Genomic DNA, 24,153 nt, shown 5'->3' on the forward strand with positions numbered 1-24,153 from the left:
CTACCAAATAATCCTACTTAAACTTAAGAAACAAGATCAAGGTCACAAGCTCAGTCCCTTTTTCTGTCTTTTTCATTTAAAAACTCTTTTTTCTCAATTCTGCTTCCTGCCCTTCTTTCAGTGAAGTGCCCTTCAATGTTACTCTCTCCTTCTAGCATCTGGAATCTCTACTCTTGTTTTCACCTCTATTTTGAAAAAGACCTGCAGCTCAAATTCTAACTCCATTTATTTGCTGTGTGACTTGGGTCAACTATTTAACCTCTCTGTGTCTCAGATTCCTCATCCAATAGAGCCTGGTACATAAAATGTGTTTAATAAATGTTAACTTTCTATCATCATCATTATTTGAAAATTGTATGCCCCTCTAGCTCCTGAGTTTATTTTTCTCTTTACTTTTTACATTGTGTGTAATCTGTCTCAAAATAAATAAATAAACATTTAATTTAAAAAAATTGCTCTATTCCATTATCTTATCTAAGACATTGTCTGGTCATTCATTTGCTGTTTTCTTCACCTTCAATCCAACCCAGTAAGTGTAAAAAGAAAGAATAGATAGGACTAGGTAATATCTCTTGAATCCATCTATAGAGTTGACAGCTCAAGCCTTACAAGTGAAGCAATCTTCTAGATGTTTCATTTTTATCCAGCCTTTGCTTCCCCTGCTCCTGTCCCCAACTGCCACATGAACTTCCTATTTCTGTATCACTCTCCTGGTTAAAAGTCTCCACTGGCTTCCCACTACCAAACTCTTTACCCATGGCCTTCACAGACCTCCATCCTGACCCCAACCTTGCTCTCTAATGGGAACTCTTACTCTTGCTAAGCATGGATCCATATAACCAGCCACCCTTCCTCAATTATCTTGCATATTTCTGCTTCAGTGACATTTCTTTTGTGTTTTTTCACACAGCTTCCCATTTCTTTCTACCTTTTTGAATTGGATCAATTCATTTAAGGCTTAACTTAAATCCAGCTTCTCCTCACTAAAGCCCTCTCAACAACCATTTTATTTTTTTCTTTGACTTCATATACCACACAATACCTATACCATGGGACACTTCCCTACCAACTGTTCTACATTGTGGGTTCTCCCCTTACACATGCAGATCATACCTATTTAAGTAGCTAAGTTGTATGACAGTGGGGATGCTTTTAAATTTTGTTTTCTTGACAGTACTTACTACTGCTCCTTGTATGTAGGAAAACCTTGGCTCAATTAAACATTTGAGCATCTTTCAGTACCAGATACTAAATTGGGTCACAACATTTCTAATTCTGTTCTTGGTAATGATGGAAACAAGGATCTCAGAAGATCATTCTTAGAAGTATGAAGCCCTCCGGAAACAGACATGGTTGGAATTCTGCTAATAAGCTTGCCAGGTCAAGACTTGTTAGTATAATTTAAGATTGCTATCTTTATTAGGTGATGACCAGACATTTTATCTGCTTCCAGATATCAATAGCTTGAGTATTTAAAAATTATTGCTCATGTATGGATAACTGGTTCAAATTTTTCTGATTTCTATCTTTTTTCTTATTTTCCACCATCTCCCTCTCTTTTTCCCATAGCTCTCCTGTAGTCCTATCTGCTTTACCAATACTAGAATATCTCATCAATTCCCAGCAAGCAAATGGTGGCAGATCAAAACTATTAATAATTTCCTTGAGTATTAACTTCTACTTCAAAGATAATTTTGGATTTTAATTATGTTATAAAATTAAACAGTCCTTCTTGTTTTCATATATTTAATTCAGAGATGACCTTATCATGCTTATGCTATATATTTTGATATTGGATAAAATTTAAAGAATCAGTTTTACCAAACAAATTGTTTTAATAAAAACAGAGAAGTGTAATAATGAAAAATGAAATGCCATACCTGGGTCCACTCATTTGTCTGGGGATCATAAGCCTCCACTGTATTAAGGTAAGTCTGTCCATCATACCCTCCAACAGCATATAATTTGTCACCAAGTAAACAGACCCCTACTGCATCTCTGCTGATGCTCATAGATGCCACTGCAGTCCACATATCTGTTTTGGGATCATATCTGAAAGAAAATTTTAGAACTGGAGCTGACATTGCCCTCACCACATTTTTATGTAAAAATTGTTTATGGATGAAAGCCTTGCATATAAGACCTGATACCATAAAACTCCTAGAAGAAAACATGGGGGGAAGATCCTTGACATTGGTCTTGCCAATGATTTTCTGGATTTGACACCAAAAAGCAAAGGCAACAAAAGTAAAAATAAACACAAATGACCATATCAAACTAAGAACCTTCTGCATGGCAAAGGAAACCATCAACAAAATGAAAAGGCAACCTATAGAATGGGAAAAAATGCTTCCAAATTATGTATCTGATAAGAAGTTAATATCTAGAAGATATAAAGAATCATACAACTCAATAACCAAAAAACCCAAATAAACCAATTAAAAATGAGCAGAGGGTCTGAATAGGCATTTTTCCAAAGAAGACATCTACATCGCCAATAGGTACATGGAAAGGTGCTTAACATCACTAATCATCAGGAAAATGTAAATCAAAACTACAATGGCTGTTAGCAAAAAAGATAATAACAGTGTATGTGAGGATGTGGAGGAAAGGGAAAAACACTTGTGTACTGTTGGTGGGAATGTAAGTTAGTGCAATTGCTATAGAAACAATATGGAGAGTCCTCAAAAAATTTAAAATAGAAATACCGTATGATCCAGTAATTCTACTTCTAGGTTTTTATCCAAAGAAAAGGAAAGCACTAATTTGAAAAGATATATGCACCCTCATGTTCACTGCAGCATTATTTACAGTAGCCAAGACATGGAAACAACCTAAGTGTTCATCAATGGATGAATGGATAAAGATGTAATACATCTAGAACACACACACACACACACACACACACACACACACACACACACACACAGTGTAATATTATTTGGCCCTAAAAAAGAATGAAATTTTACTATTTCAAACACATGGATGAACCTTGAGGGCATTATACTAAGTGAAATAAGTCAGAGAAAACAAATACCTATTATCTCACTTAACATGTAGACCCTAAAACAAAACAAAACAAAAAACCTGGCACTCATAGGGTGCCAGAAGTAGGGCACGAGGTGGGGGGGGGGGGGGAGGAATGGGTGAAATGAGGGAGGGGGATCAAAAGGTACAAATTTCTATAGTTATAAAATACATGAATCATGGGGATATAATGCACAGCATGGTGATACAGTTAATAACACTGTGCTTTCTATTTGAAAGTTGCTAAGGGTAAAAAGTTCTCATCACAAGAAAAAAATTTGTAACTATATATGGTGATGGATGTTAACTAGGCTTATTGTGATCATTTCTCAATATATACAAATGTCAAATCATTGTTATACACCTGAGACTAATATGACAATTACACCTCCATAAAAGAATACCTACATATCCAGAAACACCTGGGAGAGGCAGTATAGCAAAGTGGTTAGAGAACACGCTTTGGATTTGGGCTGAACAATCTTAAGTCTTTATCCTTCCAATTATTAGCTCTGTGGTATTGTAAACTTACTTAAAATCTTTAAATCATAGTTTCTTTACTGGTAAATATTGCTCACCACATAGCATTGAAAATTAAACGAAAGAATGCATAGTAAGCATTTGATAAATGTCATCTTAAAGATGGGTTCATTTATTACACTTGTTTCCTATTAGCAAGGAATACAATCTTGTAACAAAAATTCAAAGAATACAAAAATATGTAAAAAAGCAATAGCTAGCCTTTTTTCATTCCAACTTTAATTACAGAGTCAAGTGGTAACGACTCTTAACAATTTAGTTAGTATTTGATCTTCTAAATATTTCACTTTTTATTCTGAGGACCCAGATGTCTATTTCAGAACATGTTTTTAATTCAATTTACTTTTTTTTCCATGTGTAACATTAAAAGTTTTTTCATTAAAAAAATAAAAATAGTTTAGTTCTTTAAGCCTACCCCTTGTCTTATTACTGCTATCTAAAGTACATTTGGACATATTTTTAGAAAAAATCAGTATTTCCCTGAAAACTTTTAACTTACAGTATTATAGCTTCATTTAGTAAATCTCTGACACTTAAACTATCCAAAAGAGCTAAAGTAAATACTGAAACTGCTTTATGGGTTTTGATTGTCCACTGAAAATCTGAGGAAATCAATACATGAAGCTCTGTGTAAGATGGCTGATACACTCAATCATTAGAGCTGTCCATTTTTGAAACGTCTTGTTCCTTTCATGAAATACATTACCTAGAACAGCCCAAAGTTGTCTAAGAGCAGATACATCATGCTACAATGACCTATACTGCTTGTAATACCTCTTGCATCAATGAAAAATTTTTCATCAGGTGCGGTACTGCAGTGAGCTTGTAATGTATAAAGTATACAAAGGCTTCCATATTCCTTTCCTGAAATGTAACATGAAACAAGCACAGTCTGGATTACTTTCCCTAATACAGGGGAAATGCAGGTGTAACTCTCCTGCTTTCTCAAAAGACAACAAACCAACCTTCCGTATTATTTCACAGAAAGCACTCATTGCCATCAAACCTGCATTTCACTTTTTATCCTTCTTCCAATCATGTATAAATAATACACACACACACACACACACACACACACACACACACACACACACACACTAACTTCCAGTTGCTCATTAAAATCTAGACTCTTTGATAAGGCCTTAAAGACTCAACGTGATTTGCCCCTACCTCCACCCTAGTCCGCCTCCTTTCCTGACACTGTCTCCCTCATTCTTTGTTCTCCAGTCATAGTGTCTGCCTTTCAGCTTTCCGAATGAATCATATTCCTTTCTGCTTAGGAGTGTTTGTAATGTTCCCTTTGATTCTACCTCCTAAATCCGTTCAATTCTCTCCATTCCTTAAATTAGACTAATAGTAACAGATGGGAGCCTGAACTATTGTCCAAATCGTCCATTGATGTTAGGCTCTTTACCTGGCCCATACTTGAGTTTCATGAGGCCAGTTTGGATGACTTGTTTATAGCCTTTTAGTCTGTTATTATTTCATGTTATTTCATTTTATATGAAAATGTGTTAGTAATGTTCCCCTCCTTTTTACTTCTTATTTAGCCTCCAGCCCCTATTCCTTCTCTCTGAAATTCATCAACCTCCTTTCCTTTTCTTGTCAGGTACAGTGTCCAGTACAAAATATGTACATAAGAAATGTTTGTCATTTGACTCAATTAATAAATTGTATAATCAATTCTAAGGTACGTTTTCTTTTTTTTTTAATATGAAATTTATTGTCAAATTGGTTTCCATACAACACCCAGTGCTCATCCCAACAGGTGCCCTCCTCAATGCCCATCACCCACCCTCCCTTCCCTCCCACCCCCCCATCAACCCTCAGTTTATTCTTAGTTTTTAAGAGTCTCTTATGGTTTGCCTCCCTCCCTCTCTAACTTTTTTTTCCCCCTTCCCCTCCCCCATGGTCTTCTGTTAGGTTTCTCCAGATCCACATAAGAGTGAAAACATATGGTATCTGTCTTTCTCTGTATGACTTATTTCATTTAGCATAACACTCTCCAGTTCCATCCACATTGCTACAAAAGGCCATATTTCATTCTTTCTCATTGCCAAGTAGTATTTCATTGTATATATAAACAACAATTTCTTTATCCATTCGTCAGTTGATGGACATTTAGGCTCTTTCCATAATTTGGCTATTGTTGAAAGTGCTGCTATAAACATTGGGGTACAAGTGCCCCTATGCATCAGCACTCCTGTATCTCTTGGGTAAATTCCTAGCAGTGCTATTGCTGGGTCATAGGGTAGATCTATTTTTAATTTTTTGAGGAACCTCCACACCGTTTTCCAGAGAGGCTGCATCAGTTTGCATTCCCATCTAAGGTACATTTTCAGTAGGCAGTAATACGATGAGAGAAGAATCTGAGTAGGCATTAGGAGACAGACTGACAGACGGGCAACTCAACGTTTACAAAGCTCTGAAGGAACTGCTTCGCATATGGTAGATGTTCACTAAAGAGTCATTAATTTGTCTGCAAGTGTCAGACAAACTTTTCCTTCACAGGAAATTACCTTTCCACACAGTCTGAGAGTCTGGATGTCAAGTTGGATGCAGGAGCATCGTGTCCTCCAATAGCATACAGCAATCCATTCCAGGTAGTTACTCCGACTCCCCCTCTCCTTTTGGACATTTGCGCACAGAGTGTCCATTTATTAGTATGAGGATCAAAACATTCTACTGATTTGAGGCAAGAACTTCCATCACGACCACCAACTGCATAAAGTCTGTAAAAAACAGTGCCATCATTATGATTAAGACACAGAGGTTATTCTTATGGTATTTCATTGAATTTAAGATGCTACAGATTATAAGACAAACTGTCAATTTATGTGCCATCAAGAAAGAAGATATGCTACCATTATATGACATATGTGTGTAACATGTGTGTGTATATATATATATACACACACACACACATACACTATACATACATACATCATGTATATAGATACGTAGATAGATAGATACATATCTATATATATATATAGATATCATCCTGCATAAAATAGAAGAGGGGTGCCTGGGTGGCTCAGTTGGTTAAGCATCTGACTCTTGGTTCTGGCTCAGGTTGTGATCTCAAGATTCATGGGTTTATGGAGCCTGCTTGGGATTCTCTCTCTCTCTGCCCCTCCTCTGCTTGCATGTGCACTCTCTTTCTCTCTCTCAAAATGAATAAACATTAAAAAAAGAGAAAGTGACATGAAAATGACCACTATTTCACAGCTGCCATCTGTTTGGCAGGTCACCACGGATTTTACAATGCATTACAATTTAGAGGTACAAGATGTGTCTTAGAATAAATGAAATGTGGTGTATAAATACACCATGACTTATTTCTTAAACGAAACGAACGAAACGAAACGAAACGAACCTTCTCTGCACCTACCACAGGCTAGACATTTTACCTGTATTAATTTAATCATATCAATGATGCTATGAGAAACCATTTATATTCCTGTTTCATGGGTGAAGAAACAGGCTCATGAAGATTAAGAGGCTAATACAGGGTCAGCAGCAGAACCAGGGCAGTTATAATAACGAGCAGTTGTATGGTGAGCAGTCGCCTGGGATGCTCTTGTAATAGTGAAATAGGAGGATAAAAGGATTGCTTGAAACAGTGGTATATAAATTAATATTTATTACATGTGAACAGTATCCTTCATTAATTCAAATTACTGCAGAGAATACTGTAAGTTATTGAAAATGAATATGGTATGTTAATGTCCTAAGTGCTGCCTAGTAGATAAATTTTAATTATCAGTCAATATATTTCATTAATTTAAAAGTCTTTTACTCTGAACTTAAAATATATATATAATATTTTAAATATTTGAGCATTTGAATATTTTTATTAAGCACAAAATCTTCTTGTACTTACTATTCACTTGGGAAGCTCTTTATAGATATTTTCCTAATCTTTTTTTCAAAAGAGTAAAAAAATCAGTTCATTGCTTATATAAAAGTCCTCACATTTTGAATTTACAGATGCCTCAGTTAATATTTAACTATTTTTCTTACCTCAAGAAATAATATTTGAACTATACCAAATGTCTGCCAATTAAAACTCTAAGTTATTATACTGAGGTGTATATGTGTGTGTGTGTGTGTGTGTGTGTGTGTGTATTTAAAGACTTTTTCTTACTGTTTATTTATTTATTTTGAGAGAGAGAGCATGTGTGGGAGGGGCAGAAAGAGAGAATATCAAGCAGGCTCCACACTGTCAGCCCAGACCTGAATGTGGGGTTTGAACTCATGAACCGTGAGATCATGACCTGAGCCAAAACCAAGAGTCAATGCTTAACTGACTGAGCCACACAGGCACCCCAAGACATTTGTTAAATTTTAATTCATAATGTAAAGTACACCATGCCACTTAAACTGGTTCTTTTTTTTTTTATCTTCAAATTTTTCGTTAAATTCTAGTCAGTTAACATATAGTGTAATATTAGTTTCAGGTATAGAATTTAGTGTTTCATCACTTACATACAACATCCAGTGCTCGTCACAGCAAATGCCCTCCTTAGTACCCATCAGCCATTTAACCCCTCTACCCTCCTGCTCAGCAATCCTCAGTTTGTTCTCTACGGTTAAGAAGCTGTTTCAAGGTTTGCCTCTTTTTCTCCCCACTATGTTCGTCTATTTTGTTTCTTAAATTCCACACCAGTGAAATCTGACTGATTTGTCTTTCTCTGATTTATTTTGCTTAGCATAATACTCTCCAGCTCCATGCATGTCATTGCAAATGACAAGATTTTGTTCTTTTTGAAGGCTGAGTAATATTCGTGTGTGTGTGTGTGTGTGTGTGTGTGTGTGTGTGTGTGCACGTGCACATCTTCTTTACCCATTCAGCAGTTGATGGACATCTGGGCTCTTTCCATAATTTGGCTACTGTTGATAATGCTGCTAGAAACATTGGGGTGCATGTACCCCTTAGAATCAGTATTCCTGTATCCTTTGGGTAAATATCTAGTAGTACAATTGCTGGATCATAGGGTAGTTCTGTTTTTAACTTTCTGAGGAACCTCCATACTGTTTTCCAGATTGGCTGCACCAGTTTGCATTCCCACCAACAGTGAAAGAGGGTTCTCTTTTCTCTGCATCTTTGCCAACATCTGTTGTTTCCTGTGTTATTAATTTTAGCCATTCTGACAGGCTTGAGATGATACCTCATTGTAGTGTTTATTTGTATTTCCCCAATGATCATTGATTCAAACTGGTTCTTAACTGAGAAGATGATCATATCTTAAATAGCAACATGTGGCTGTAGCGATATCTTATTCTATCTAAACTTTATATGAATAGTATGGAAAGTGAAATTTATTTGAAACTTTGTTAAAAAAATTTATCTCTTAAAAACTACTTTCTTGTGTTATCATTCTTAAACTATTCTTATTTTTAACTAATACTTGTAGCATATTTGTCTGAATATGGGATCACAGAATATTAGAGGACACCAACAATTAGAAACTATTCATAATTAAAAAAACCATGTACAGGGGGCACCTGGGTGGCTCAGTCCTTTAAGTGTCCAACTTCGGCTCAGGTAATGATCTCGCGGTTTGTGACTTTGAGTCCCACATCAGGCTCTGTGCTGACAGCTTAGAGCCTGGAGCCTGCTTCTGATTTGGTGTCTGCCCCTCTCTCTGCCCCTCCCACGCTCATGCTCTCTGTCTCTGTCTCTCAATAATAAATGTTAAAAAAATTTAAAAAGCCATGTACACACACACAGAAACACAACAACAGAATTCAAGGCACCACCCCCTCTTCACAGTGAACTCATGGGTCTTGACTATGAAAAGTGGTGTAGTATAGGGATTAAGAGATGAACTCTGGAGCCAGACTCTGGATTTGAAGCTTGGTTCTAACACTTACTAGCTCTGACTGTGGACAAGTTATTTAACCTCCACCTGCCTGAATTTCATCATCCAAAACATCTCTAAACCCTGTCTCAAAGGATTATTGGTGATCAAATTTAATATACTTTGAATAGTGCCTTACAATGGTTTAAGTGTTTAAGGGGAAAAATAAATTCTATCTCTATTTGTATTCTTTTAGAAAATAGCATTTTTATTTAAAAAATAGTTTTAAACATTTATTTTGAGAGAGAGAGAGAGATTGCATGAGTGAGTGCAAGCAGGGGAGGGGCAGAGAGACAGGGAAAGAGAGAATCCCAAGCAGGCTCTGGGCTGTCTGTGCAGAAACTGATGTGGAGCTCCAGGTCACAAGCTGCCAAGATATTGACCTGAGCTGAAATCAAGAGGTGGACACTTAACGAACTGAGGAAAATGGCATTTTTAGATCTTAAGTGTCCAAACAATGTTTACACTCAGTTAATGTTAAGGGCTAAAATGTGCCAATAATACTTTCTGAAGAAACATGATCTCAAGCAATGGCTTTCAAATTGTTTTCTAAGAACAGAATTCTGTGGAGGACTTGAGGAGGTCCCAAAAACAGTGCATTTGAAATTTAAGTTTTAATAATTTTCAAAAATGTCACTTGGCTCAATTAAAGGCCATGAAAGATTCACAACTCATCTTTCTTTCCAATGACAGTATCTATTACAGTATAAACATTATGTCAAATTATGAAATTGTGCCCAATTGTATTGTACTATATGCTTCAAAATAAGACTTAGTCTTTTCTGACTTTTAAAATTAGGATCAAGAATGCAACGGGCTGGTGGATACTGAGATTTAACAGAAAAAAAATTCTACTACTTTTAATCTACAATACGGTTTAACTGAAAAGTTTCCAGAGATTCCAATTAAATTGCTCTATTAGCTAAAATAACTGTTATCATTTTCAGCTACTGATCTGTGAATGAGGATTTTCTTATACTGAACAACAACAAAAACCAAACATAGAAATAATCTGGGTGTTTTTAAAAACAGAGTTGTTCTTCTACATTGATTGTTATAATAAATATATGTTATAGGCTTAAACTTCAATTTGCCTTAAGTATTGAGATTTTTATAAGGTTTCATTTGAAAGAGAGATTCTACTACCAAAAAATATTTGCCAGTCAGTGGCTTAAAAGTAGCCTGAGCAATTAGAATTCTAAATAAAGCTTTTTTCTCTCAAACATGGTAGAAAGTGAAATTTTAACTTTTGACATTTTCAAGATATACTGACAGGATACAACTCATAAAAAAACATTCAAACAGTTCTTTTCTAAAGAAACAATTATATATATATACATACATACATAAATATATATATACATCATGTGCATATAATGCACATATATATACATTTAAGAAACAATTATATTTTGCATCAGGAAGCATTGTAAAATTAAGTTCAAAATAACAAAAATAGTAATTAATTTAGGCTTTTCATTATGTAGATAAAAAAACCGAGGCACAGGGAAATGATTTGTTCTAAATCACAAGGACTGGTGAGAAAAGATGCATAATTTTTTTCAATCTTTTTAAAAAAACAACACGATTTCTATTTTTTCCAGATTCTGGATATGTACCTAAAAATGGAGAACAGGGGCACCTGGGAGGCTCAGTCAGTTAAGCCTCCGCCTTGATTTCAGATCAAGTCATGAACTTACAGTTTGTGGGTTTGAGCCCCTGCTGTCAGTGCAGAGCCTGCTTGGGATTATCTCTCTCCCTCTCTCTCTGCCTCCCCCCACCTTCTCTCTCAAAATAAACAAAGAAACTTAAACAGTGGAAACCAACAAAATCTTTTAAAATATTGCTACTTTAGCAACGTGGATGGAACTGGAGAGTGTGATGCTAAGTGAAATAAGCCATACAGAGAAAGACAGATATCGTATGTTTTCACTCTTATGTGGATCCTGAGAAACTTAACAAAAACCCATGGGGGAGGGGAAGGGAAAAAAAATGAGGTTAGAGTGGGAGAGAGCCAAAAGCATAAGAGACTCTTAAAAACTGAGAACTGAGGGTTGATGGAGGGGTGGGAGGGAGGGAAGGGTAGGTGATGGGCATTGAAGAGGGCATCTTTTGGGATGAGCACTGGGTGTTGTATGGAAACCAATTTGACAATAAATTTCATATATTAAAAAAAATAAAATATTGCTACTTTGTTTTATTTTATTTATTTATTTATTTTTTAAAATTTTTATATGAAATTTATTGTCAAATTGGTTTCCATACAACACCCAGTGCTCATCCCAACAGGTGCCCTCCTCAATACCCATCACCCACCCTCTCCTCCCTCCCACCCCCCATCAACCCTCAGTTTGCTCTCAGTTCTCAACAGTCTCTTATGCTTTGGCTCTCTCCCACTCTAACCACTTTTTTTTTTTTTTCCTTCCCCTCCCCCATGGGTTCCTGTTCAGTTTCTCAGGATCCACATAAGAGTGAAACCATATGGTATCTGTCTTTCTCTGTATGGCTTATTTCACTTAGCATCACACTCTCCAGTTCCATCCACGTTGCTACAAAAGGCCATATTTCATTTTTTCTCATTGCCACGTAGTATTCCATAGTGTATATAAACCACAATTTCTTTATCCATTCATCAGTTGATGGACATTTAGGCTCTTTCCATAATTTGGCTATTGTTGAGAGTGCATGAAAAGATGTTCAGCGTCGCTCCTTATCAGGGAAATATTGCTACTTTGTTTTAAAGCATGCTTAGAAAAATGTTAGTTGATAGATTAGCTGTGATTAAAGTACCATGTCATCTAAGTGGTACCAGAACATTCTTCAATAAGGTCACACACTTCAGGTTATGTTCCAGGTACCATGCTAGGTGTCAGGAACAAAAAGTTAGGCCAGGTCACTCAAGACTATGATATACTATAGGAGATTGATGAGTAAATAACAACAACAATAGATTGGTACCTGTTATGATACAATCATACACATATTATGCACAGTAAAAATGCAGAGGCTAGAATGGACAATTAATATGGTGAGGGGCACTGAGGAGATGGAAGTGGAAAGTGGGGACAGTTTTCCAGAGATGACAGTTGAGTACGTTTCAAGGATGCTGAATTTGCCAGGTATGAAACCAGGGAAACAACACTCTAAGACAGATGGGATGGGTCAAAAGACAATGTGAGTGTGAAACAAAATACATTTTTCACAAATAAGTTAGTTTTGCTGGGGTGTAAAATGCATGGGTAGAGGAGAGAGAGGTGGAGAGGGGTGGACAGGGGCAAGAAAGATATCTCTGTCTAGGAGTCAAAGCTGCTGTAGGTCTAGGAATAAGATTTTAGGTAAAGTCGTTTTTCTTTTGTACTGTCAGAAAGAAATATTTCTAGCCAGAAATAAGGGCTAAGAAAAATGTCAGTGAACAAGAATTAGTTCAATGAAATAATCCCAGAAGTTAAAAAAAATTTTTTTTAATGTTTCTTTATTTTTTAAAAGACGGAGAGACAGAGTGTGAGTGGGGAAGGGGCAGAGAGAGAGAGGGAGATAAAGAATCTGAAGCAGGCTCCAGGCTCTGAGCTGTCAGCACATCGAACCCATCAGCCGTGAGATCATGACCTGAGCCGAAGTCAGACACTTAACTGACTGAGACACCCAAGCATCCCTCCCAAAAGTTTTAACTGAAGGGTCAAAACTGAAAAGATACTATTAGTTTTCTCTTTTTTCTCATTCACTAGATTCTTTGGTGGCTAACTCTGCTACCAAAGAATTAGGAAGGATAAATTCTGAAGTTCTTTCTTTAGTTAAAACAAATGAAGAGAGGGGTGTGGAGATCACATACATTTTAAAAAGTAGGACATAACTAACATGTCCTGAGGAAAGAAGACCTCAGGTGTGGGGAATAAGTTTAGGAATTCCCTGGGCTTGCACCAACGGGTTAATGAGGCATAAAGAATTACAAAGGCATAAGGTGCTCTCACCCAAGCTTGGGTAAACAAGGTAAGACTCCCAGAATAAAGTAGGGAGGGGCCTAGGCCCCCAGAATAGAGAGGAAGGGGCAAAGGTCCCAGAATAGAGAGGGAGGCAAAGGCCCCCAATACATGGGTATATGAGGTAAGCAAGATTAGGCATTCAGGTGAACCCCCCACCCCACCGCCCCTCAATTTAGTACTATGGCAGAAAGCTGCTTTTACAGGAGGGAAGGACCAAGTTAGGTAAACAGGTAAATAGAGCTATGGACCTCTGAACTGCAGGTGAAGCTGCCCAGAGCACAGCTGATTAGCAAAAGAAAAGATGCCTCATTAACCCTGAGGTTGTTTGACTTATCTGCCTTATCCCCTAGGCAGCTAAGATCAACAGATAACTGGCACCTCCTGTCTGCCATTAACAACCATCTGCCCATCTGCCCTATGCCAGGATTCTTCTATTGACCCAAACCACAAACACCGTATATCTTCTAAACCCCCTTTCCCTCATGCTCATGAGTTAATGTTCACCGATGCATTGTCTCTTTGTGGATGCCCATCACGTTTGTAAGCCTTCTGATCTTAACAAATATGGGGCAAGGACCCTTATTCAGGGCTCTGGTCTTTTCCTGGACATTAGCCATCTGTTGCATTTCAATCCCGTGTCCCGCTTTCTTGCTAGATAAGAAAGAACTTTAGACTTAAGAGTCTACGACACTTAGGTCATAAATTATAAACATTTTACTAATATTTTCTCATTTTTGTTTTGCCAATCGATCAGTAACACAATTCTACAAATAATTCTTGGTTTCTATATTTTAACTTTGATTCCTTCCCCTTTATGGAAGTGATGATAAAGCATTTTAAATGAGTAAAGGTATGCAACAAACAACTTTTATTTAATAACCATAGAGAGCTTCATTTTATGGAAGAAAGGTCTTTGATATGTATTTAGTCTCTGAGTTACCAAGAGCTATTTGTGATGGCTGTCCAAATCTGTTTACTCTAGTGAGAGCAGACTAGAGCCAAGATTACACCTTTCTAAATCCATTTCAGTTTTCAGCAGTTTTACCATGATAAGAAAGAACTAAAAATAAAGATAAGTCAGTAGAAGAGATGGAAGGAATTATTTAGAAAAACACTGAGAGGGCCTATACTGTGCTTAAAACACTACATACTTTTGGGGCACTTGGGTGGCTCAGTCAGTTGAGCGCCTCACAGTTCATGAGTTCAAGGCCCACATCAGGCTCACTGCTTTTATTGCAGAGCCCGCTTCAGATCCTCTGTCTCCTCTCTTTCTCTGTCCCTTCCCACTTGTGCTGTCTCAAAAATAAAACTAATTTAAAACACTATATACTTTTAAAGCTATACAAACTACCAGATTTTTACTATATTGAATATTTATATAAAGTTTCTTCATGTAAAATAATTTGAAATTTACAATATCTGTACATTAAAATGAAAGCCTAACACTGCTAAGTTATTTATATTTAGAACTATGATAAAAAGAGACTATTTAAAAAAATTATTTTTATTTATTTTTGAGAGAGAGAGAGAGAGAGAGAGAGAGAGAGAGAGAAGGCACGAATGGGAGAGGAGCAGAAAGAGAGGGAGACACAGAAACCAAAGCAGGCTCCAGGCTCTGAGCTGTCAGCACAGAGCCTGACATGGGGCTCAAACCCACAAACTGTGAAATCATGACCTGAGCTGAAGTCAGAGGCTTAACCGACTGGGCCACCCAGGAGCCCCGAGACTATTTTAAAAGTTTGCATCACTAGGGGCGTCTGGGTGGCTCAGTCGGTTAAGCATCCAATTTTGGCTAAGGTCATGATCTCGAGGTTCATGAGTTTGAGCCCCGCGTCGGGCTCTGTGCTGACAGCTCAGAGCCTGGAGTCTGCTTCAGATTCTGTGTCTCCCTCTCTCTCTGCCCTCCCCTGCTCCTGCTCTCTCCTTTCGCTCTCTCAAAATAAATAAACAGTGAAAAAAAAAGGGGGGGGGTGCCTGGGTGGCTCAGTTGGTTGAGTGTCTGGCTTCAGCTCAGGTCATGATCTCATGGTTCGTGGGTTCGAGCCCCCCGTCAGGCTCTGGGCTGACAGCTCAGAGCCTGGAGCCTGCTTTGGATTCTGTGTCTCCCTTTCTCTCTGATCCTCTCCCACTCACGTTCTGTCTCTCTCTGCCTCTCAAAAATAAAGAAACGTAATAAAAAAAGATTTAACAGTTTGCATCACTCAAAGAAAGTATTTCTCTTTTGTGATTTATTTACGAACATTTTTATTCATAAAAATGTATTTTTTATACATAAAATGTATTTTTATACATAAAAATGATGTAGCTCAATAAATTTGGTTTATTGTGTTTTAAATGGAATTTTAAATATTTCCTTACTTTCCACTTAGTACAGCCACACCTACTGTGCTTCTGGGGGTGGACATAGTGGCAACAAAATTCCACTGGCGAGCCTGAGGGTCCCATCTTTCCACTGTATTCAGATAGCTCCAGCCATCATGTCCTCCTACTGCATACATGGGACCTTCCAATACAGCCACACCTACACGGGGACAGGAAAGAAGCAATGACTTAAGATTTACCACTACCTTAAAGATCACATTTTAACTGAAATATAAATACACAGTTTACTGCCTATGATTTCTTCTATGAGTTTTATGGCTCCAGGTCTTATGCTCAAGTCTTTAGTCCATTTTGAGTTTACTTTCATGTTTGCTGTAGGATAATGGCCCACTTGCATTCTTTTGTATGTGACTATACAGTTTTCCCAGCACCATTTATTGAAGACTGTCCTTTCCCCATTGTATATTCTTGGCTCCTTTGTTGTAAATTAGTTGAGCACACATGCATGGGTTTATTTCTGGTCCACTGATCTATGTGTCTATTTTTAAGCCAAATACCATTATGTCTTCATTGCTATAACTTTGTACTATAGTTTGAAATCAGGGGCCGTGATGCCTCTGCTTTGTCCTCCCTCAAGTTTGTTTTGGCTATTCTGTATTTTTGTGTGGTTCCATCCAAATTTTAGAATTATTTGTTCTATTTCTTTGAAAAATGTCATTGGAATTTTGAAAGGGATTTTATTGAATTGGTAGACTCCTTTGGGTGGTACAATGAACCTTAAACATACAAATTTAACTAAGGAAACATTTATAATAAAGGTATCTGGTTGCCACACAGCTCTTCTTGGTGGTAGGGGGGTAGGTGAGGGGGAAAAATAGCAATATAGCCCTGGTCTTGTAAGATTTTTTTTTTTAATGTTTATTTACTTTTGAGAGAGAGAGAGAGAGAGAAATAGAGTGAGAGAGCGAACAAGCATGAACGGGGCAGGGGTAGAGACAGAGGGACAGACTGAGAATCCCAAGCAGGCTCTGTGGTGTCAGTGTGGAGCCCAACTCTGGGCTCAAACCCACGAACTGTGTGACCTCAGCCAAAATCGAGAGTTGGACACTCAACCAACTGAGCCACCCAGGTGCTCCTGGTCTTATAAGTTTTAGAGGCAGTATCTTGAGGTCCAACAGTGGAAACTTATTTAAAACTATATAAGATGCATACATTGCCATATTTAAAAGATTTTTTGGGGTGTCTGGGTGGCTAAGTTGGTTAAGCAACTGACTTTGGCTCAGGACATGATTTTGCAACTCATGGGTTCAAGGCCAGCATCAGACTTCAACACAGAGCTCGCTTTAGATCCTCTATCTCTCTCTCTGCCCCTCCTCTGTTCTCTCTTTCTCTCAAAAATAAATAAACATTTTTTAAAAATTTAAAAAAATAGGGACACTTGGGTGGCTCAATCAGTTAAGCATCTAACTCTTGATCTCAGCTTGGGTTATGATCTCACTGTTTGTGAGTTCAAGCCTTACATCTGGCTCTGTGCTGATGGCATGGAGCCTACTTGGGATTCTGTTTCTCCTTCTCTCTGCCCTTCACCTGCTTGTGCTCTCTCTCAAAATAAATAAATAAACTTAAATAACCTTAAAAAATAAATCCTCATTTAAAAAATTTTTAAAAACATCTATTCATTTTTGAGAGACAGAGACAGAGTGTGAGTGGGCAGAGAGAGAGGGAGACACAGAATCCAAAACAGGCTCCAGGCTCTGAGCTGTTGGCACAGAGCCTGATGTGGGGCTTGAACTCACAGACCATAAGATCATGACCTGAGCTGAAGTCCAACACTTAACCAACTGAGCTACCCAGGCACCCAATAAATCCTCCTTGGAAAAAATTTTAAAAAATAAAAGATTTTTCAATAATTCAGATTTAAGATATGTTTGAAAAATCATTTTTATTCCTTTCCCCCTATTAATTCAAATTCATGACATTTTACTGTAGTTAGAGGTGATACCACAATCATTGGTGTGATTCATCATCAGGGAACCAAGCCAGATTAATTTGTTCCCTTATTCAACAAATATCTATTTAGTGTTTATTAAGTGCCAAGCACTTAATAAAAGAACAGATAAGGGCCCTGCCATCATGGACCTAATATTTTACTGAGGAAACAGGCAAAATATATCTCAGGTATTGGTAAGTGCTAATAAGAAAAATGGAACTGAGTAAAAGGGTAGAGAGGGTCAGGGAAGACCTCTTAGATAAAATTACATCTGAACAAAAACACAAATGAAGTTAGGAAACCAGACAGAGAGACAACTGAGAGAAGAGATGGTGAGGTAAAGGGAGCAGTATGTACAAACTACACACACACACACACACACACACACACAGAGCTCCAAATATATATAAAATATATCCAATTATATGTGTATATGTATGTGTGCAAAGTTAACTAAAGGGCTGGAAGAAACGATAATGGGTCTAATTCAACTCCTTTAACATTATCTTTGAAAATAAATTCTAGCAGCAGAACCACTTCTTCCAAATGAAGTCTTTAGGTAATTCTCACATATAAAAGAGATAAAAGGAGTGTTTCCTATGTAAGAATTTCTTTTATAAGGTCAAATTGATTTATTATAGGATAAATTAGTAAGAACAAGGCTGTTTTGAATGAAAGATCTAAAAAAAAAAACTTAAGACATTTGAACTATAGGATTATTCTTTTCTGAACTTGCTTCAATAAAACCTTACATGGTACCTAGAATGAACGATAGTATTCTATACACAATCTGATCTGCACAAAACACAGCTGGATCATGGGCATTCTCATTCTGTGTACTCTAAGAATCTACCTTAAGTTAAAAGTAAATTTCTTTTCTCCATGGTGGGGAAAAGTATGCATTTGAATCACACACTATTGACCCTGGATTTTATGGTCAACTCAAGGTTATAAGTCTCATTCATGCTGCTTTTAAGATACATTCCCATTCTGTGCCTATGTAATAAGTTGATTTTATGGACTAAAGATTAATATTTTATGGTTTCCTTAATTAAATTTCATATAGTTAATTTTTAGCTCCCCTCTCAATACCGTGCCCTTAATCCTCTGGTTTTACTGTTTTATCAAACTTGAAACTTAAGATCAACTTTAATTGAAACCTAATCACAAAAAGTAGAAGCACTTATTTCTTTGATTTTTTTGTTGTCCAACTATCACACCAATCTTCATGCCTAGATAATTTATATTACTGATACTGGCTTTTTTTGGCAGCCTCTGCTCTGGTGCTCAGCATTAATAAATTGAATGTAGTACAAAGCTATGCTATCTAAACTGAATGATGCCTTCATTGCTGCTCATCCATCTTTTAATTCATCTTTTATGATGACCTATCAAATTCTTTATTGCAATTAATTTAAACCTTTTCCAAACTGTGATACATTGACAATATAGCCACAAATTTGTCTTACCGCTGAATGCATGCCTATTTTCAATGTGACGCTGTAGCGCCTCCCATAAAGAACAGTGTCCATCAATAAATGAATAGATGAATGGTACACACACACACACACACACACACACACACACACACACAGCCATAAAAATGATGAGGTCATCCCATATGAGACATGCATGGACCTAGAGGGTATTATGCTAAGTGAAATAAGTGAGACTCAGAAAGGCAAATCTAAGAAATGAATAAACAAAAAAAGAGCAGCATCAGAATTATAAATACAGGGGTGCCTGGGTGGCTCACTCAGTTAAGTGTCCGACATCTCATGGTTCATGAGTTCAACCCTGCGTTGGGTTCTGTGCTGATGGCTCAGAGCCTGGAGCCCACTTTGAATTCTGTGTTTCCCTCTCTCTGTCCCTCCCCTGCTCACACTGTCTCTCTCTCTCTCAAAAATAAATAAACATTAAAATTTTTTTAAAAAAGAACTATAAATACAGAGAATGAACTGATAGTTGCCAGAGGGGAGGGAAATGGAGGGCTGGACAAAATGGGTGGAGAGGGAAATATAGGCCTCCAGTTATTGAATGAGTAAGTCATGGGAATAAAAGGCAGAGCATAAGGAATATAGTCAATGGTACTGAGATAGGGATGTATAACAGGACAGATAGTAGCTATACTTATGGTGAACACAGCAGAATGTATAAACTTGTCAAATCATTAAGCTGTATACCTGAAGCCAATGTGACATGGTGTGTCAACTAGACTCAAATAAATATTAATATACATACATACATACATATATAAATAAGAAGAGTAGTCTTGATCTCTACTCTTGGGATCTGGGCTTGCCCATGTGACTTGTTTTGGCCAGTGCAACATTAGCAAGTACAATGCTAGCAGAAGCTTGAAAATTCTTTGTGCACTGTGGCTTGCCTTCTCTTGCTGCTTTTGAAACCCTGTGACTGGCACCATGTGAAGAAGCCTGGCTAGCCTGGTGAATGATTACAGGCATGTGGCCCAGTTGTCTCTACCTCAACAATCTACCTACCATTACACATGTAAATGAGGCTATCCTAGATCATCTAGCTGACCTGTGAGCCCACCAGAGATCCATGAAAAAATCTAGCAGAAATCATCTAAGGCAGGCATGCCAGACCAGAAAAATGCCTCAGCTGACCCACAGTTCCAACAGCTAAATATATGGTTGTTGTTTTAAACCTTTGACCTTTCGAGTTATGCAGCAAAAGCTGGGTGATACAGATTCATTTCAAGCCCCATCTAATTTTATGTCCATCTGCTTCACTCATCTAACAATTCTTTTTATTTCATCAATTCTGTCTCCTATCAGAAAAGATAGGTCATCTGATATAAGGCCCTAAGTTATCTTCTATCAGCTCAGAGTGAGCCATCAGTTCCTTCAGAGTACAGATAGTGTCTTCTTCATCTTTGTACACCTACAGAACAAAGAGCATGATGGCACATAGTACATGCTAATCAATGTCAGTTTAGTGTTTTATTGAATGAAAGAATGAAAAGTCTCTATCATTATATTCTCTGTGCCAGCTCAAGATTTCTTTGGGTTTTTACTCATTTCTGCTTAAAAAACAGGGGATATAGATGAAAAACAATAATGCTAAATATTTTTATTTTTTTTATAAATTTTTTTTTCAACGTTTATTTATTTTTGGGACAGAGAGAGACAGAGCATGAACGGGGGAGGGGCAGAGAGAGAGGGAGACACAGAATCGGAAACAGGCTCCAGGCTCTGAGCCATCAGCCCAGAGCCTGACGCGGGGCTCGAACTCACGGACCGTGAGATCGTGACCTGGCTGAAGTTGGACGCTTAACCGACTGCGCCACCCAGGCGCCCCTATAATGCTAAATATTTTTAAATAAACATTTCAATCAGGTTAGATTAACACTGATTGACAGAACACACATTTTAAAACGTGTTACACTAGAATCCTTAAATATCCATGTTTTTACTTGTGCTAGTTGCTGTTACATTCATGTATATTCTACTTTCCAGTTAAAGAGCATGTGAAGGAATGCTTGGTGACTGATTGCTGCTGACTCAGCAGCTGCCACATTGGTTTTCTTCTGCCTGGTACAGAATGTAAAAATGCTGTGGAAGCTTAATGATGACAGCATGAATGAACGTGCATGGTTATACTCACCAAGGCCATGCCTGTGGGTGGACATAGGAGGCATCACACTCCAGGTTTTTGTTTTGGGGTTGTAGCATTCTACAGTGTTCAAAGTCTTCAGTCCATCTCTTCCTCCAACCACATACAGTTTGTCATCTAACACTGCAACACCAAACTGCAGCCTCCTCCCATTCATATTTGCTACAGGAGTCCACATATTTGTACGAAGATCATACTTTTCAATGCTTGTTGCTCCTTCACAGTAATATATAGATGTTATATAAAAGAATTTCACACTTGAGTACTTTATCATTTTATACACATAAAAGTATAATTTATTAGCATTGACAATAATACTTTTATTATATTTCATTGAGCTCCTGCATGGTCAGGCCCCTGCTTATGTCTCTGACCTCATCTACTATTCTCCAGAGCATACACAAGGCTCTACATTAAAAGGTCAAGTGAGAAAGGATTACTTGTAACAGCTAGAAGTGGCAGGAAAAGCAGGGAAGTTTAGTGTCATGGAACCCAAAATAAAAAAAATTGTAGCAGGTAGTTTTGAAGGAAGATGGTGGCAGAATAGGACAACCCTAGACTTGCCTCATCTCATGAATACAACTAGATAACTATCAGATACTCAATACACGAGAAATCGGTACAAAGACTGGCAGAACAAACTCCACATCTAAGGGTAGGAAAAAGGCCACATCAAAGATGGTAGGAAGTATGGAGACATGACTTGGGAGAGAAATGGATCATGGTCAATGCAGTGAGGAGGGAGTCATGGTATTAGAGAAGGGTGAGAGACAAACCAGCACACAGGGAACTGCATGGGGAAAATAAATCCCCTTAGCAACTGGGCTTGGAAAATGAGAGGGCATGAATTTCATGAGTTCTTGCAACCAGTGGGGCTTAGAACCTGGGGTTTTAAAAGTCAGCATGCTTGGCTCTTGGAGACGTTGAAGAACATTGGGGCTGCTCTTAGAGAAAAGCATATCTGCAAGCTGACATACAGCACAGAAACAGCGATCTGAAGAGCACCTGGAGACACAGTGGAGAGGTTAGTTGCTTATATCGGAGTGTGTCCCGGGGAGGCAGCATTCATGGAGACACCTCTCTAGTAACAAAGAAACTGGCAGGTGCCATTTCTCTCTCCCCATCCCTCATCATAAGCACAGGGCCACCTGCAGGAACCAGCACAATGCCAACACTCACCACCTACCTTGCTTACATCCAGCCCAGCACCCCCCAAACTCCAGTGGAACTGCCCTTCCCAGTCACACTTGCCTTCGTCCCAGCACAGGGGACCCCTTTCTCCAGAAGACCAGAAGACCAAACTCCTGCCAACTCTGCATCTGCTGACTGAGGAGTTTTGTGAGGCCTCAATTCCAGTGGTGGTGGTGACAGGTCTCTTTTCACAAGCAAACCAGAGCACATCTAGTTAAAATGCACTACATTCAGGCCAGGGACCAAACACTGCCCATAACAAGCAAAGAGAGTCTCTGCAGACAATTGGTATGAAGGATAAAGTGGCCAGGACACAGCAACAAAAGCACACGCAGCACACACTGGACACACTCCTGGAAGTACCAGGCCCTGGGGAACAGGAGATACTACACTGCAGGGTACTATAACGCCTCTTCTTTATAAAGCCATTACTCTCAAGAACAGGAGACATAGCTGACTTTCCAGAGAAATAGGCACAGAGACTTAGACAAATGAGAAAACAGAGCACAAAGTTTGGCTATAAAAGGGAGGAGAGAGAGAGGAATTACTAGATCAGTTGAGAGAGGTTTTATTTTGTTTTTAAAGCTGGATAAACTTGAGTTTGCTTAAATGCTCATGGGAAGGATCTACTTGTGAGGAAAGAAGCTATAAATACAGGAGAGAAGGGATCCTACTTAACAGTGAGGTTCCTGAGGAATCAAGAAAGGGCAATGTCAGAGCACAGATGTGGGGCTGGCTTTCCTAAGAGGAGGGAAGGGATATACATTCTCCTGCGACCTGGAAGGACAAGAGCCTAAGTGAACATCATGGATTTTGGAAACTATCAGTGTGAGAAGTCTGGGGATAACTGCCTGGTCCTGTCTCTCTCTCTCTCTCTCTCTCTCTCTCTCTGTATATGTATATGTATACATATATATGTATATGTATACACACATATATATGTATATGTGTATATATATGTGTGTGTATATATATATATATATATACATATATATATATATATATATATATATTTTTTTTTTTTTTTTAAGAACTGGAAGATTCCAGGAACTTTTGTTTGCTTTATGAAATGAGAAAAAAATTTAAAAGCGCCACCCCTCTAAAAAAATCCAACTTCCAGTTATGAAGAGTTCAATTAGAATCTATTTTAATTCTAAGTGTTGAATATCATATGCAATCAGAGCTCTTTATAGAATTAAAATCATAACAAATATTTATTCTGAAGTATTTGTTATAATTACTTCATCAGAGTACTAGTACTACTCGAAACTCCTAAAATTTAGAAAGAGTTTTGTTATATATATTATACATATAATATTATATATATAATCTATTTAGAATACTGTATATATATGTATTTCTTCTCATACATTATAGTTTTTATTTTATTAATTTAACCTATGAAATTCTTAAGTTATTTGGGATAGATTACAAGTCTTTTTCCATCTCTGTATTCTTTTTTTTTTATTTTTTTATTTTTATTTTTTTTTTATTTATATACGAAATTTATTGCCAAATTGGTTTCCATACAACACCCAGTGCTCATCCCAAAAGGTGCCCTCCTCAATACCCACCACCCACCCTCTCCTCCCTCCCA

At 37.7% G+C, this 24,153-nt stretch overlaps 1 protein-coding gene across 10 annotated transcripts in view; it reads right to left on the reverse strand.

The window, feature by feature from the left end:
* KLHL5 (kelch like family member 5) overlaps positions 1-24,153 on the reverse strand; it is a 106,490-nt gene that overhangs the window by 3,730 nt on the left and 78,607 nt on the right. For all 10 annotated transcript variants that reach the window (XM_040485640.1, XM_040485649.1, XM_040485617.1 and 7 more), the window contains 4 exons: positions 21,357-21,581; positions 15,773-15,935; positions 6,087-6,299; positions 1,881-2,052 (listed from right to left, as the gene is read on the reverse strand). In XM_040485640.1, the coding sequence (XP_040341574.1) occupies positions 1,881-2,052; positions 6,087-6,299; positions 15,773-15,935; positions 21,357-21,581 (773 nt within the window). The remainder of the gene's footprint in view (positions 1-1,880; positions 2,053-6,086; positions 6,300-15,772; positions 15,936-21,356; positions 21,582-24,153) is intronic.

This window comes from Herpailurus yagouaroundi, unplaced genomic scaffold, assembly GCF_014898765.1.
Source record: "Herpailurus yagouaroundi ecotype Mexico unplaced genomic scaffold, PumYag 28, whole genome shotgun sequence".
Taxonomy (NCBI): domain Eukaryota; kingdom Metazoa; phylum Chordata; class Mammalia; order Carnivora; family Felidae; genus Herpailurus; species Herpailurus yagouaroundi.